Below are 16,678 nucleotides of genomic sequence, written 5' to 3'. Positions count from 1 at the left end.
ATTCGGCACTGATTCATTGTTGCGCACCAATTATGGAGAACTTCGTCGTTTATTCGTCAAATGCGCCGCTTATCGGGTAAGTTTGTGCCTTCAAAACTATAAACTGCTGAGAAAATTTAAGTTTACTCGTCAGGGTCGTTTAGTCTGTTCGACTAACTCTTGAAATGAATGTTCTTATTGTTTACTTACTACATATTGATTGAAGTATTTCTGTTGATCTTTACGTTCTTTGAACAGTTTATAATTGTTTGTATTTTGGTATTGTATTCAACAAAAGTTTTTTGTAAGGTATTTTTGTGGCCTTATTTATTAATGTGTCAGACATGCCATGGCCATATGGGTACTTTTTTGACTGTGCAGTCTACCTCGTAGACGTAGGCGTAGTATTATTCAAGAATTAAGATTTTAGGATTGAACTAAATTCTCAGGCAGACAGTGTGTAAGCAAGCAGGAAAAAAGTAGAAAAGTTTTTATAAGTTAGGTCGGAGTTCGCTCGCGTGAGCATAGTGCCAGTGGTCGTCAGGGCGCAGAGTATTAGGCTTGTATTTTCATCGCATTTGTTTAGTGGATTTCCGAACTTTTGGGTTGTTGTGTTTCTTAGTTGTAAAAATGTTCGCTTCACAAATTCCGAAAAGTATTTCAAGTTGCTTATAGGCCTACTGGACAAGAGATAGTGGGCAAGGACGGCTAGGTCAGATAGATGAGATAGGATGTCCCATATATCCTGCTGCCTTAGTGACAGGTGTAGAGCTCTATTGTTGAACGCTAACAATGGAAGGTCACATTCTTTCCTTTTACCACAGGTGATTAACATGCAGTCAACTCTATTCACAGTTTTATGAGTGATGGTTATTTCTACCTTCCTGTTAATATGTTTTACTCTATTATTATGTTTGAGGATGAATTATCATAGCTTCCAGATTTAGGCCAAGATGCATCGATCTGTCGGTAGTTTAAAAACTTTTACCGTCAAACAAATCTCAGCGGCGTTGGAACTGTAGCAACTGCATCGGCAAAATACGTTTTTTTTTCTACTGGCCTACCGGTACTATGTTTTTGACAATATTGAGGTAAATTCAAAAATCGGCAATTGGTGCAGCAAGAATTGCACCTAACGCGCCTTAATTTACAAAGCAGTTTTCATCTGTCGTGAAAACAGATAGATCGACTAAAAAAAGAGTCGGTGATCAGTCAGTCCTATGAGGAAGTGTCACCGGGCTTTAGCCTAGATAGGATACATCGGTCTAGGCCTATGTGCAGGTCTAGTTTAAAACAAACACCCCAGGCTTGAAAATTTTGTTTTTAGACATTTGAGGGACGTTAATTTCTCTCACTAGAGAGACTAACCAGTTGTCAAATGAGAATTATACGTAATGATTGGGCTATTCTACCATGAATATTATCTCGTTTATTTTCAATTATTCTCAGACATTCCTATACTAATCTTCTTGGATGGAAATGTGATTTATTCTGTAGTTTTCTCTTTTTCATCGAAGTGTGTTTTGTATATGTAGTATTTATGAGTGTGGACATGTTAAGCACACATGTGACTTCAGCGCCTGCTGGTTTAATACAAAGAGAATATGTATTCCAGAATTTGCTTTTATATTTGTTTGTCCACAATCAAGAGACATGCTTTTCACACACCCTTGGAGATAATTACAACTTACATCATCAGACAGTAGATTGGACTTTTAATTGGTCGTGATTTATGGCAGGTACCCAAGGCAGGGGTGCCTCCAGACAAAAACTTTGTCTACCTCAAGCCATCACACCTGTCACTACCATGCAACTAATTAATTATTGCTAATTGTAGTGTTGTTAATTGTAGTTATTTATCTAAGTTTTTGTGGTGAATAAAAGGATGAATAATGTAATTGATGAATTAATAATCGGTTTCATGATGTAAACATTCAATTACTATAACAAACAACGATTTGTTTGTTCACTTCTGTTATGGAGAGAAAATGATTAAGGCTGGACTTTGACAACACTGTGCCTTAGATCATGAATGCAAATCCTGTCTCTTCTAGTACATGACATCGGTTTAAACGTTAATAATCCTCCACTGTATTTAACCAAGCTCGGATTTCGCTGCTTTTACGCAATAGAATCATGCGCGAAAAATCAAGGAGCTGAAAATAGTGTTATTCGACGCTTGCTTAATTGTATTTGCGCAGTTTTTCTGAACTGTTTAAATACTTCCGCCCTGAATAAGAGGATCTGATCGTATTCTTCTCGGCAGCCTGGAAGCTGCCCTCATCGCTACTTACGCATCACGGGCCTGGACACGTCGCTCTCAAACAGGTTGTTGTTTCCAAGGAAATACGAAACGGGCTCCTGCTCTCTGCTCTCGTAAACTGTATGTTTACAAAGGAATGTCGGAGCACAATGACAAGTTGTTAATAGAATAAACTGAAATCATTGATATCCGTCTATTGTGTACGCCGGCTCTTTAGAGTTAGATCATTTTAGACTCGAAATTTTAGAATGGGATTTTAGCCTAGAAAGCATTGTGCATCTGTCATCTGCGGTAAAATGCCCCCGCGCGTTATTTATAGAAATATTTGACGGTGAATTTTATTACGTTATGAGAATTCGAGCAGTCAACATCATTTGAGCATAGTCCGAAGCGTGCATGCAATTTTGATATATTTAGGATTTTATATATCGAGAATTTAGGAAAAGATTTGTTTAATGTCTAACGCAGTTTTGTACAGTATTCTACGGTAAGAGAAGTTCTCCGATTAATTAGGACGGAGTTGAAAACTTCTACGTTCACGATATTTCGAGTGTTGTTTATTATTCTATACAGGAGCGTCCGACACGGTAGTTGCGACAGCGATACCGACGATGCCGACTCCGAACATCCCGACCACGATTATCAATCGCAGATATTACGCAAGAAAAACCTCAACAAAGGACGATGGACGAAAGAAGAGGTGAGAGTTTGTGTTTTATGGTTGTAATCTTGTTGAACTAGTAATCGCAAACGTGCGCTCAGATCTTAGTTCTAGAAATGAACGACAACATTAACGCCAGAAGTGACGCAAAACTAGAATGTTCACCAACATTGACTTTCAGAAGAGTAACATGATTATTAGTTATTTAGATAGTACCCAGCACCTGGTTATTGGGATCCTTGTGATCTGCGAAACTTTTTATGGTTTCTTTTACCCATGGCCCCCTCAATTACGTCCTGGTATTATGGTAGCTCCTTGCTTTCATTGAAATTTATGATCCATCGAACCTATGTTCGAAATGTCATGCCTTAGGATGTATAGGCTTAATGAGGGTATTACAAGCTTTTGAAGCAACAAAATTCCCCTGTCTACATAAGAGTTATTCTATGTATTTGAACTCGTGTTTTGATTTGTAGGACGACAGGTTACGTAAAGTAGTCGAGAACTACGGCCTCGAATGGAAAAATGTTTGTAATTATTTCCCCGATCGAACCGAGGGTCAATGTCAACATAGATGGTACAAAGTATTGAATCCTGATCTGATTAAAGGACCGTGGACCAAAGAGGTAGGACAAACAATTCAAGTTGTCGAAATAATTACAAAAATTCAACCTTTATAGAAGAAAAATTCTTGTAGTCAGTCACCACCCGAGTCAGTTCTCTAAGTCGATAAACAATTTACATTGATGATATTTATCTACATTTAATTTTATCTTTTATTTGATTTATAAGTCTTAATTAATTTTGAGATGAATCTTAATCTCGTCATCAGAGAAACATACCTAATATTTCGATGTAGCGTAGTGTATCAGTCATCATCTCTCAAAGTTTGCAAATGATTGATATCGATGTATATTATTTTATTATTACTTTCCAGGAAGATGAGAAAGTGATGCAGTTAGTTCATCAATACGGACCGAAAAGATGGACCCTCATATCTAAACATCTGAAGGGTCGAACCGGAAAACAATGTCGAGAACGGTCAGTATAATGCATTTTACTGCTGAGAGTAACTGGGTACCCCCACAGATCAGCTGGGCTTTCTGAAAAACCGGGTTCTCCCAAAGATCAGCATGGCTTTCAAAATGAATTTAGACACCAGTTTCAGACTTATGGATAGTAGTTGCAAAAAAATTTCTCTGACCAACGATCCAGAATCCAGGTTCTCTGACCGATCAAGAGAAAATCCGGGAATTTGAAATGTTGAATGTTTGGCATCTTCTTGATCTTGCTCGAGTGGCATACGTAACCTCTCGATAAGAAACAGCCCCCCCCCCCCCCGACTGAGGATATCGTTTTGATTTAATCAGGGAATTGGGGAAATATATGTAGGAGAATTTTGGACTTGGATTCCATGATCTGCGTAAGAACCCTTCAGAACAACATATGATTGAATCATAAAATATGTTTGAAATTTGATGAATTTTTTAGGTGGCACAATCATCTAAACCCCGATATAAAGAAATGCGCGTGGACGGAAGGTGAAGACCGGTTGATTTATAATCTACACAAAAAACTCGGTAATCGCTGGGCAGAGATCGCGAAATATCTTCCGGGAAGGTAAATTATCAAAGTTGATTCATCATCGAAACAACTATTAAGAAAACTAATCGGGTCACCAATGTGTCCTATTTGGATGACAACGACTGCTGACGACTTGAAATGTTTGATGTTCGCTGTGTTTTTATTCAGAACGGATAACGCGATTAAGAATCACTGGAATTCGACGATGAGACGTAAATTCGAGAACGAGGAGGAATACGAAAGGCAGAGAGTTTACGCGGCGACGACGGGCAACATGTATCAGACCGCTGATAATAACGCGTTACAACGCGCTCCGCAATTATTCCCTAATCAAGCGTTCGCAGTTAGTATCTTTCTTATTATATCGTTTATTCGATGTTTGCGATCGGCAGCCTGAAACTTCACCAAGTCCTGGCAGTGTAGCTGTCTCCACGCAGTGATCAAAGTTGCCCTACGTGTACACCCACTGTGGTACATCAGACACTAAGGTTCTTGGTGAATTTGAAAGCATCCCTAGGATTTGCACCTTCTAAGAAAAGTCATTTTTGAGGGTGCACACCTCCCTGAATCATACCCCGGATTTGCCCCTCAACCCCCTTTCAGACTTCCATTAGTGCAAAGGGAAATCGAGATGATCACTTTCAAATGTCTGGGGTCAGTTTCTCAAAATTTGGGGTTGACACTGCAGTATTTGACAGTTATATTGAACCAACTATTGAGTTAAGCAACTAGCCCCTGGTGTTCGTAATTCACTCGTTACTTCATTCTTACTTCACTTGTTACTTCATCGATAAAGCTATCTAGGGTGAGGCACTGAACGTGGTAAAGCCCAGATGACGGTATTAGAGTACAGGGTCAATCGGGGCTTCAGATTGATATACCGTCATATAGTCGATTTTGGTAGTTTATTACTATTGAAATTTACATTAATGTCGCTCATTTCAGACTGCCCCTCCGAACACGATCATCGTACCCGGTAATTGTACGTACAACCCATCGACAGGAATGTATACGACTCCGCAAACTTGGCAAATCGTTCAACAGCCGTCGTCTCAACCGCTCTCCTCGACTCGACAAACTACGCAATCTAATTACATCAAACTAGAAAATCGGGTACATCTACCGACTGTCAACAGTATTCTATCGCCGCTGAAGTAAGTGCAGTTTGTTTCGATTACAGGGGTTACTGTTTATTCAACAGGACTTCACGGTGATCACCACTACATTGAAGTAGTCAGTGATCTGCGGAAAAACTTAGAATTTAGGTGGTCCTGTAAAGAATTAAAGACTTAGAATCTAAGTGGTCCTATAAAGACGTAAAGACTTAGAATCTAGGCTGTCCTGTAAAAACTTAAAGGCTTTGAATCTAGGTGTATGTCCACTGCAGTAGCCTTGCGTATATGTCAGTTATGTACTGTATTATTAAACAGGGGCGTCGGAGATGGATTCGAAGAGATGATCGGTAATACAGATATGACGACGTACGATATATTGATGGGTGAAGACGATACCTCGAAACAAAAACAGATTAAAAGCACCGGTATGTCACTTATAATATAACCAACTCCCATTGACCTTCCAGATTATGATTTCTACCAGTGTTTTCGTGTCTATTCAGTGTTTTCAATAAGAAATTAACAAGCCAGGTCCCTTTGAAAAACAGGATGGTCCCATAATATGTCACAGTACCTGAAACGAAAGCTGGTTTGAAAAAACAGGCGGGTCCTTTACAAACGACAGACGGGTCTGGGACCTGGCTCTTATTGAAAACACTGCTATTTGAATTGACTCTGATTCCATCTGAAAATTAGTATATTGGCAATAAAAATAGCCTTGAAAATGGATTCAAAGCGGCATTGAATACATCATCGCATTTGGATCAGCAATAATGCTGTAATGAACTGTGTGCACCACCCAGGCGCGGATCCAGGGGGTTGCACCTGGGGCACGTGCTACCCTCTAAAATCATCTGAGGACATTCAACATTCAATATGTTAGTCTTAGTCTTAGTCTTAGTTCAAATGCTTGGAAACTGCATCACTGCAAAGGCTTATTTTAGAAATTTACCTGGGAAGGAACTGGTGGATAGTGTCTCTTTGCGATAATTATTGCCCTTTTCATCAGGTGCTACCCTTCCATACATGGCTTGGATCCACCCCTACCACCCTTGACGACTTTCCCTGACCTAACTCAATTGCCATACTGAGTTCGCAGGGCTTGGTGCACTGCACTTGACTTCTTTCATTGACCTAACTCAATCGCCATACTGAGTTCGCGGGGCTTGGGACACCACCCGTGACTACTTTCCCTGACCTAACTCATTATACAGTAATTAATCTCTCTATTACAGGTTATACGTTGAATGGCAATGGAATCGGTGCATTAAAACCGAAATCATTGAATACAACTGTGACGACTGCTGCCGAGACTACGATTCCCGCTGAGACTCCCGAGTCGAAGAGTCGAGATCAGCCGCCGCGAACCCCGCCTACAATACTGCGTAAGAGTCGCGAACACAAGAAAGAGAAAGAAACTCAGGTAAAATGATGCGTCATTCGATTGTTCATTCAATTCAGCCATTGTTCAATTAAAGTCAGTGTTCTCTCAGTCCAAGGGGTTTTAAAACACATTTGCTACCATCATGGTTATACAGTGCTGCACATTATCTCATTACTGACAATGAATAGAGCTATTACAAAGGTGGCCTTCGTTCAAAATTCAAAATTGAGAATGAAGCAGTGTTTGTTCACATTGCCATCCAATGAAGGAACTGTGTCATTCCCGTGCGCCAGAGTGCAAATATCTAACAGAAATTAAGAAGGATCAGCTATGAGATAACTAATAGTGGCAATGATGGCAGAACTGGAACTATCAGATAACTCATAGTGGCAATGATGGTACAACTGGAACTATCAGATAACTTGTAGGGGCAATGATGGCAGAACTGGAAACTATGAAATAACTCGTAGTGGCGATGATGGCGGAACCTCTTAGCTGGTAGCAAATGTGTACAATTTGATTGTACAACATCGTAATATAAAACATATCGCACTCAAAATTATGTTTTCGTCTATTTCACAAACAGAAAGATGCGATGGCCGTACGTCGATTACATACGGAACAGATATTGTACGCGGATGATTATAAACAGACCTTAACAAGCGGTTCGATAGATCAGAGCTGTGAACCGCTCTTACCGGACAGCATTACCATCGAACTGCTGAAAGAGGAACCTAAAACACCGAACAAAACGCCGATTAAAAATCTGCCGTTCTCTCCGTCACAGGTGGGTGCAACTGAACAATTCTAGTTACGTTAACCGCTGAGTATCGGTCACAGCTGCAACTTATCACTAGTTTATACTGACAACTCATTAGACGGAGAGGCCGCTTACCTGGAAATCAGGGAAAAGTCAGGAAATTTACTATTCTTTAAAAAATGTCAGGGACTTTAGTAAAAATAGCTGAAAATCAGGGAAATTTGTTGAGACAGCTAGGCCTATATTGTGTATAAAAAATTAAACAGCTTCCGTCTATGTCTTATGTATTTGACTGCGTTCATTGATTGTAACTTTAGCGGTTCGATTCAGAGAAAACGAAGCACATGTCGGGGAATGGTCGGGGTGGAAAAGCGAGTCAAATAAAAGTGGCCACACTGTTTGACATATGAATCGTTGAAATTTGAAATTCGAGATTAAGCATAAAACTGAGAAATGTGGTTAATAGAAGTTTGACACTGTTGAACCAAGAGAGTTCTAGACAGATCACTAGTTCCTATAAACTGATTACGGTAGTTGAATTGACCGGTAATTGTTTGTTGTTTTGTATTTCAGTTTCTGAATAGTCCCGACGTACCATTTGGAAACGGACAGTTGACGTCGACGCCGATCTGTCGAGACGTCCTCAGCGCGACCCCGATCAACACGTGTCACGCTGATAACAAATCCAATACGATCAATACTCCTAAATTACAAAACAGGTCAGCATGAAATACATAGACAGAATTTGAAAAATGTTCCTCGAATCAGGGAAATATTTGGGAAATTCCTTTACATTTCACGTATTGTATTTGCCAAGTGCAACTTTCTTCAGCAATTTCCTTCAAGAATCATCTTTATCAACCAGTTGCCATTAAAATGTTGACTGTATTTAAAAATCACCCTTGAAATACTTGGGAAGAATCTGCGAATTTTTAATTCGTGCAACTGTGGGAACCATGCACAGATCTATTGTAACGAATACGTTCTGAAAGGCAGTCAGAATTTAGTATAGATGTACTGGGATCTTTCCTTATATAGAGGTGCGGAGATCTTTTTCTATAGAAGCGAAGGATCTTTTCCTGTATAAAAATGCCGGGATCTTTCTTGTCGAATTGTCGAAGCGCCTTTTCTCGTAAAGACATTTTTATCTGATCTCGACATTACTTAACGCGTTTTATGTATTTAAAGGACGCCGAAATCTAAAGAAGAAATTCTTGAAGTGACGCCGCGAACTCCGACCCCATTTAAAAACGCGCTGGCTGAAGTTGAGAAGAAAAGTGGATCGATGATAAAGACGGTACGTTTCTCCTTGATTTCGGGGGGGGGGGGGGGCTAATACGGACAATCTTTATTCCGTGATGTTATAAGGCGCTAATGTATGAGCATCACACATCTTCACCCATCAAGGGATTCGAACTCACTAAGTTTAAGTCATTCCCCGATACCCTTAACCGCGCGAGTCGTTACCGGCCGAACAGAATACGGTGGTACCTAACAGCGTTTGTTACAAACGACGAGGCTTCTGTTGGAATTCTCCTTGAATGGACCAATCACTGAACGAAGAAGGAAGTATTTCGCAAATCGATACACGACATGCGCAACAGCGCCTGTAATGAAATCACGCTTTGTGAGGCCAGGGGGCTGGTGGAAGCGAGTCGGGGAGCGATACCGGACCCCTACCAAGCGAGGATGTGCATAATGGTACTTAGGTAGTGGTTTGGGTCTTCGTCGATGAATGTTTCATCAGTTTTTACGGAAAATAAGATGACGATTGTTTCAATTTTAGGCCGATAGTCGTTCTCAGTACGTGGCTGATCTGAACGAAGTCATTAAACAAGAACAAACTCATCCCGTGAAGAGGAAAGTCGACAAGGAGGTAAGAATTTGATGGATTTTACCAGTGTTTCATCTATAAAGTCCACAGTCAGAGCTGCCAACTGTTCCTGATTTTCAGTATTTGTTACTATTTTACAACAAGAAATACTGATTTGATTTGTTTGATGCGTACAGAAATATGAAAGATGTTACTGAGGGTCTCACTGTTGATTAATGATTGATTTGAACAGAAATATGAAAGATGTTACTGAGGGTCTTACTGTTGATTACTGATTGATATGAACAGAAATATGAAAGGTTTTACTGAGGGTCTTACTGTTGATTACTGATTGATTTGAACAGAAATATGAAAGGTGTTACTGAGGGTCTTACTGTTGATTAGTGATTGATTTGAACAGAAATATGAAAGGTGTTACTGAGGGTCTTACTGTTGATTACTGATTGATTTGAACAGAAATATGAAAGGTGTTACTGAGGGTCTTACTGTTGATAACTGATTGATTTGAACAGAAATATGAAAGATGTTTCTGAGGGTCTTACTGTTGATTACTGATTGATTTGAACAGAAATATGAAAGATGTTACTGAAGGTCTTACTGTTGATTACTGATTGATTCGAACATTTTCTTTCATATTTCAATGTAATAATACTGTAAAAAATTCAATTTGTTACTGATAGCACTTGTAAGAAGTTGACAGCCCTGCACAGTCGTCGTTGGGAAATTGAGAATGTTTCTATCGCGTCGTAATCCTGTAACTTCGCTTGATTTCAGAATGTTTCGCCCGCGAAGAAAGTGCGAAAATCTCTCGAACACAAATGGTCGACTCCCGGTCAAATGGACATTTTCAACGGAAATCCGATGTTGCTACCAGAAACACCGGTAAATAGAAACAAAACCAGCATCCATTTACACAGTTAGAGTGAGATTGAGATTAGTTCATTTTCAATGTGTTTCACGTCAAATCTCAACTCATAACTGGGAAAAGCCCACTATATACAGATTACAAGTTTCGAAATCGAGAATTCATTCGATCAAAAGTCTATTAAAAAGCACAATGTTTCGATCTCGCACCAGAGATCTCTAGTCGTGTCTTTTTGATCAATTTTTGATTGAATGAATTCTCGATTTTAAAACTTTCAATCTGCATATGGTGGGTTTTGGTCTTATATCTGTTCTCCGCGTTTGAGTGTGGTTATTCGACTATGACTGTGGAACTGGGTCCAGACTGGTATTTAGTAGATAAGGGCCCTGTTCCATAGTTGTGAGTTTGAGTTAACTCTGAGTTAAAATCGGTACATTTTCAATGTTATAACTCTATGGAGTTAAACTCAGAGCTGAATCAAGGTGTCTGAAATGACTTCATTAATTAACGGTTTATGAATTGTTATTTTCAGAGTAAATCGTTAATCGGTGATGAGAGTATTATATTCTCACCTCCGTCGATTATAAAACATCTGAACGAACGAGATTTATCGTTGAACAACGCTTTCTCGGTCGAAACGCCGAAATCCGTACGCAAATCATCGGTGAGTTCTTCAATTAAAAAATGTTGCGATGTTAAATTGTTAAGTAGACCAGAAGTTAAGTCTCACACTGTCTCATCTGTGAAATACAGTCAACCCCCAATATACCGCCCTGCCATATACAGAGCTGCCAACTGTTCCTGATTTTCAGTATTTGTTAATATTTTATAATTAGAAATACTGATTTATTTGATTCGTACAGATATATGAAAGATGTTACTGAGGGTCTGACTGTTGATTACTGATTAATTTGAACATTCATATTTCAATGAAATGTTACTGAGAATAATTCAATTTGTTACTGATTTTCCACTTTTCAGAGGTTGGCAGCCCTGCATATACCGCCACCCCCGCCTACTGCCAGGCTTTCTCAATGTACATCTCTAAACAAACACATAGTAAAACTCCCCCAATATACCGCCATACTCTCTATACCCCCAAAATTGTTCTGCACCGATGTGAGCGGTATATCGATGGTTTGACTCTACAGCTACAGTAGAACGCTTTGAATTTGTCATAGCTAAGACGATGATCGCATTTAGGGATCATTCACTTATTACGTACGCATTAGGGGAGGTGGGAGGGGTAAGTGCAATTGCGTACTGTAATGCTTAATTTACATGAACAGATGGCTGATTTTGTGTACAGGGGGGGTTAAGAAAGAAAGTCAAATTTCATGCGTACGTAATAAATGATTGATCCCTTACGACTTGTCGTGTACACAAGTTGATACAGTAGACCGCGCTCAAGTTCAAACTGTTCAACTCGGGACTCGGTTCCACAGTTCTGAGTTTTGAGTTCTGAGCTCACAACTTTGGTACTGGATCCTAATGTTCGATTGAATATTCTTTTTTGTGACACTACTTGAGATGTAAATAGCATCCAACACAGAATATCACTAAAGTCAGATACATTTTTACGGTCCCAAAAAGTCCAACTTGGGCGAAGTCTACCGTTGTTTGTTCACCAGCTTCTGAAACTTGTTGCATTTTTTTTCAGTCATTTAACGCATTATTTTCGAATTTCATTTTGCAGAGGAAAACGCAAAGACAAATCCGATTTGAAGAGACTCCGATTAAGAACCCTATGTATGCTGTAAGTATTGTTAATCGTTAGATCACCCTGTAAGAGTCGTCTGGTCGCTCTTTCTAGTAAAATATCATGGTTTATTTACAGTGGAAATCTGGCTTCGAGCGCGTCGCTTGTGGAAAAACGCCCGACCAGCTCGAAATGACTGAAATAGCGAGACAGTGGGTGAACTGTATTAAACCGAGGTCGTTAAAACTGTAACGACGATTGGACGGCGTGGCACGATCGTGATCAGATTGATGTTTACTGCATGATGCACGGCGTGTGAAACAGATAGTTATTCAATTATTTATTGATTTGTTTTAAAATTCAGATATAGATTATTTCAATGTGCTATAGTCGTAATGATTGAGTATTTAGTGTTGACCTAGGATGGTATAACTACTGTGACAGTAAAATTTCCATTCAATGTAAGTTATGGTAAATTCCATCTTATATGCATGCTTATTTACCATCAGTTACAGTAATTGGCTTTCAATGCTTGTTGACTGTATGGTCAATTACAGTAAATTCTGTTCAATGCATGTTGATTGTACTATGAGATACAATAGATGATGTTCAATACACGATGCTTGTGAACTTTGCATATCCAGAGCTTATTTAGTGCATAAAATAATTCTGCTAATTATACTAGGAGTAATGAAATGTATATCTTGTAAATAAGATGAAATTCTCAAATTTTATTCAGTGTGTCTTGTGAAATCTATGGTAATTTAAACTGTAAGATAATTTGCGTCTTATTTATATTTATTGGAAATATAAGAATATCTCTTCGCAGAATATGTACAGAAATCGAAGCTATGGTAACTCTGATCCACCGGGAGCTTTACACAGTGAGTAGACTACACTCATATCGGATGTTTTTAACCATAGAATATTCCAAAAAGTGTGTCGATTGAATAGTTACAGTATCTCCAGTAACCTGTCTGTGGTTTAATTTCACGATACGATATTTTCACGAACCACCCATCCGATTATAAAAAGCTTACCACCAACGATTAGGTAACTAACTACAGTATCTCTTTGGTCCAGTTCCATAGTCACTGCTTTGACTTTAGACCATATTAGCAAGCAACTTAAGATTAGTCTTACTTAGGTTTGAGACCACTTTTGGACTATGGAGGTGGACCCATGAGTTAAACACATCTGACTTGAGGGTGGTCTACTACTGCACTGGCGCTAATATTGTTATTTAAATTGGTAATTGAAATATTCGAAAGTTTAATTTGTAACTTGATTTTGTTGTGAAATGTAAGTTTTTCAGGTGCATGGCTTCGCAGAGATATTTTATACGTAATGATATTATATGTTAGCATTGTAATGCAATTGTTTTCTATTGGATTCTATCTTAAGTAATTATAATATTTTAAGAATCGATTAATATATTATTAATTTCATCGGGAGTTGTTTCTGGATAAAAGAGACATACAAATCTAATTTTAGCATTTTGATGTATTTGATGCGGAGATGTTATATATGAGAATGAATGATAAATTGTAAAATATTTAATTTGAAAATAAAAGAATTAGTTTGACTGATTTTTGATGTTGTCAGTTTGCTTGCGTTATTTAATTTCTTGTAAATACTGAAAGGCCAATGTGAGTTTCATTTTGCAATTCATAAAAAGTAAAATATTCGTTGAAAAAAGTTCTACAACAAAAGACAAAACCATCTTCATGAAATCTGCCCTTGGCCTGTATTTATCAAAAACAATTGTTCTCCAATTGAACTGCCATGAATTCATCTATCAATCAAAATTGATAGTTAAACAAATTGAGTTTTTGTAGATTCAATATTGTGTCTAAATTTGCAGAATTATTGAGAATCATCGTTGAGTATAATTATTGATTCATTTTATCAGTTATCTACAAATATTTTTTTTGCAATGACAGTAAAAGTAATTTATTTCAACCAGCAGAAAATACAACAAGAACGTTTTAAATGCTAGTGAATGGGACCAGGCCAACATCATAGTGTCAGGTTTTGACCGTCAAGGGCTGCCCCTATGTAAAACGATAGCGGAAAAAACGGGAACTAAATTTTTACTCGCCTGCCAGACACTTTTACCTGAGTTCAGGACCGATAAGCGGGCCGGACTCAGAAAATATTCTGAAATTTTCAAAAACAGCGCAACAGCTTTACACTGGCAATTCAACCGGTTCAAAAACCAACTAGAAAATGCGAAATATTATTTTTCTTTTCAGTTGTACAAGTTTTTGACAAAAAACGAAGTTAGACGCTGTGAAACATCACATGATTATTAAAGAATTTGATATTGCTTAAGACACGGGTCTGAAGCATTATCAAATTCTTTAATGATAATGATCGGCAACGTAAAGAATTGCCAGTTGCAAACTTCTAGTGTTGATTCAAGAATTTCAGAATATTGTTCTATGTCCGGCCCGCAAATCGGTAAATAGTTCGTCCTTTGTGCCTATAAAAAGTGTCTGGCAGGCGAGTGTATTATTAGTTCCTGTTTTCGCCGCTATCGTTTTGTATAGGGGCAGCACTCAACGGTCGAGATCGTCACGAGACCGAGCTGTACAACCCGGAAGTAAAATTTACTTCTGTTTATAATGTCGTCGAAGAAAGAAACGTCTAAATTCAAGAGTTATTTCGGCGGCGTTTTCAGGATGGCGGATATTCTATCTGCAGCTCAATTAAAGAGACTCGCCGATCACAAGTACAGCTCGGAAGGAGTGTCGATTATAGAGCCGTATTTACAAGTGTTTTGGAGATGGTTGGTCGAACAGATACCGCTGCACTGGGCACCGAACGCTCTCACATCTGTCGGTTTATTTATTAACGTAGCGACGTCGTTGTTAGTGTTTTATTATAGTCCGGATGCGATTCAACCAGTAAGTTTCTGATTTTAATCAATACATTTGCCTTTAACTAAATAATGCGAGCACTTTCATAAATCATGCAATCTGGGCCACATCAAAATAGGCTAATAGACAATAATTAGTGCACACTATGTCTGCTGTCACCTCTAAATTCTGAAATTAATATTCGAATTTGGTCGCTATGCTTTAAATACTTAGGAGCAAATGTCGTTTTGAAAGTGTCCGTAAATGGTTAGGCCTATGTACCTACTGTCGGGCACACATGCTCTCTGTGCGACGTTTTGATCCGTAATTTCGTGAATAATCAGTTGATCTGCGAATATTATGCATCAATTTGTTCAGTAAGGATTTTGCATTCAGAAATGAATTATGAATTGGCATAAATTTGTTTGTGTCTTCATTTATCATCGATTGTTTACGTAGCATACACTCGCGTGATGCTGAAAAACGGCTTTTATGGCCCATCACGTGGCGCCACCTACTGTATTTTGATATGCTAATGAGCAGGTGATGACGTCACTGTAACGTTTCCGAGCGTCTGCGGGTCAGTTTTTTCAGCATTACGCGAGCGTATGCTGAGTAAACTATCGCTGATAAATGAAAACAAAAACAACTTTAGGGAAAATCGTTGTTTAATTCTGAATGCAAATTCCTTACTGAACAAATTGATTTGAATAAAGGTAGATCAACAGTTTATTAATGTAATTACGGATCAAAACATCGCACGAAGAGCAGGTGTGACAGACAGTAGCCAAAACCCTAATCCTTGCTTAATGACACTTATGCCACATATAGCAGACGTGACCTGAACGGCGGTAAAACTATTCAAAATATCACAGATATAAAAAGTTGTCATATTTAATTATCCGCTTTATAAAGTTCGGATAGGTAATTGTTTGTGAGATAAAAACACTTGTGGTTTATTTGTTATTCTACAGGCTCCTGCGTGGGTTTATCTGATTACTGGTTTTGGATTGATAGCGTATCAGTCGTTGGACGCTATAGACGGTAAACAGGCTCGCAGAACGGGCAGCAGTTCCCCGTTAGGTGAACTGTTCGATCACGGCTGTGACTCGATATCAACAGGTAAAAATTACGTTTAGATCGATTAACAAATTCGTGCCTCGTTTTAAGCGTAAGGTATCGATTATACGACCTGGACCTGCCCACATGCTTGAAATTAAGGTGAATTTATCGAGGAGGTAGATCCAGGCCACATATGATTACCAGGGCCAGATAACGGACTGATATTATGCCTACCTTTTAACGCAGGGGGGTGTGAATTGAGTTGACCCCTGGTTAAAGTTGATAGCAGTCTCTATAAAACTGGCTTCTACCGTACAACAGACAGAGGCTAATCGCTAGACAGTTGGTAAAATCTCTTACTATCGGATAATTACTGTGGGAAAAATGCGATTTTGATCTTCAATTTGTAATGCAATCGAAACTATAACTTGAACCAACTTTTAAGCGACTGGCAGCAAAATTTGTAAAATGGAAATGAAAATCGAGTAATAGAATAACCACACTCAAACGTGGAGAACAGAAAAAAGCTAAAAGCCCGCTCTAGATTAAAGTTTTGAAATCGAGAATTCGTTCGATCAAAAATTAAATGAAAATATACGACGTTTCGATGT

The 16,678-nt window shown here is 38.6% G+C and overlaps 2 protein-coding genes across 4 annotated transcripts in view; both read left to right on the top strand.

Moving 5' to 3' along the window:
• Nucleotides 1–32: 32 nt before the first annotated feature.
• Nucleotides 33–13,605, top strand: LOC141912948 (transcriptional activator Myb-like). The gene is made up of 17 exons (XM_074804384.1): nt 33–76; nt 2,816–2,942; nt 3,380–3,529; nt 3,841–3,944; nt 4,395–4,523; nt 4,656–4,830; nt 5,433–5,641; nt 5,918–6,027; nt 6,838–7,025; nt 7,573–7,773; nt 8,320–8,465; nt 8,935–9,043; nt 9,533–9,622; nt 10,355–10,462; nt 10,978–11,109; nt 12,142–12,201; nt 12,283–13,605. Exons 1-17 carry the CDS (start codon nt 33–35, stop codon nt 12,394–12,396), a joined length of 2,196 nt encoding a protein of 731 aa, XP_074660485.1. The 3' UTR covers nt 12,397–13,605.
• Nucleotides 13,606–14,777: 1,172 nt separating this feature from the next.
• The window catches only part of LOC141913173 (cholinephosphotransferase 1-like), a 28,795-nt gene continuing 26,894 nt past the window's right edge, over nt 14,778–16,678 (top strand). For all 3 annotated transcript variants that reach the window (XR_012620231.1, XM_074804640.1, XM_074804639.1), the window contains exons 1-2: nt 14,778–15,053; nt 15,980–16,127. Coding sequence is in view for 2 of the 3 variants with exons in the window: in XM_074804640.1 (XP_074660741.1) it covers nt 14,829–15,053; nt 15,980–16,127 (373 nt within the window). In the remaining variant the exon portion in view is untranslated. The remainder of the gene's footprint in view (nt 15,054–15,979; nt 16,128–16,678) is intronic.

The sequence above is a fragment of the Tubulanus polymorphus genome, chromosome 11 (assembly GCF_964204645.1).
Source record: "Tubulanus polymorphus chromosome 11, tnTubPoly1.2, whole genome shotgun sequence".
In the NCBI taxonomy this organism is placed as follows: domain Eukaryota; kingdom Metazoa; phylum Nemertea; class Palaeonemertea; order Tubulaniformes; family Tubulanidae; genus Tubulanus; species Tubulanus polymorphus.
Note: the sequence above shows the minus strand (reverse complement) of the source record. Positions and strands in the feature narration are given on the sequence as shown.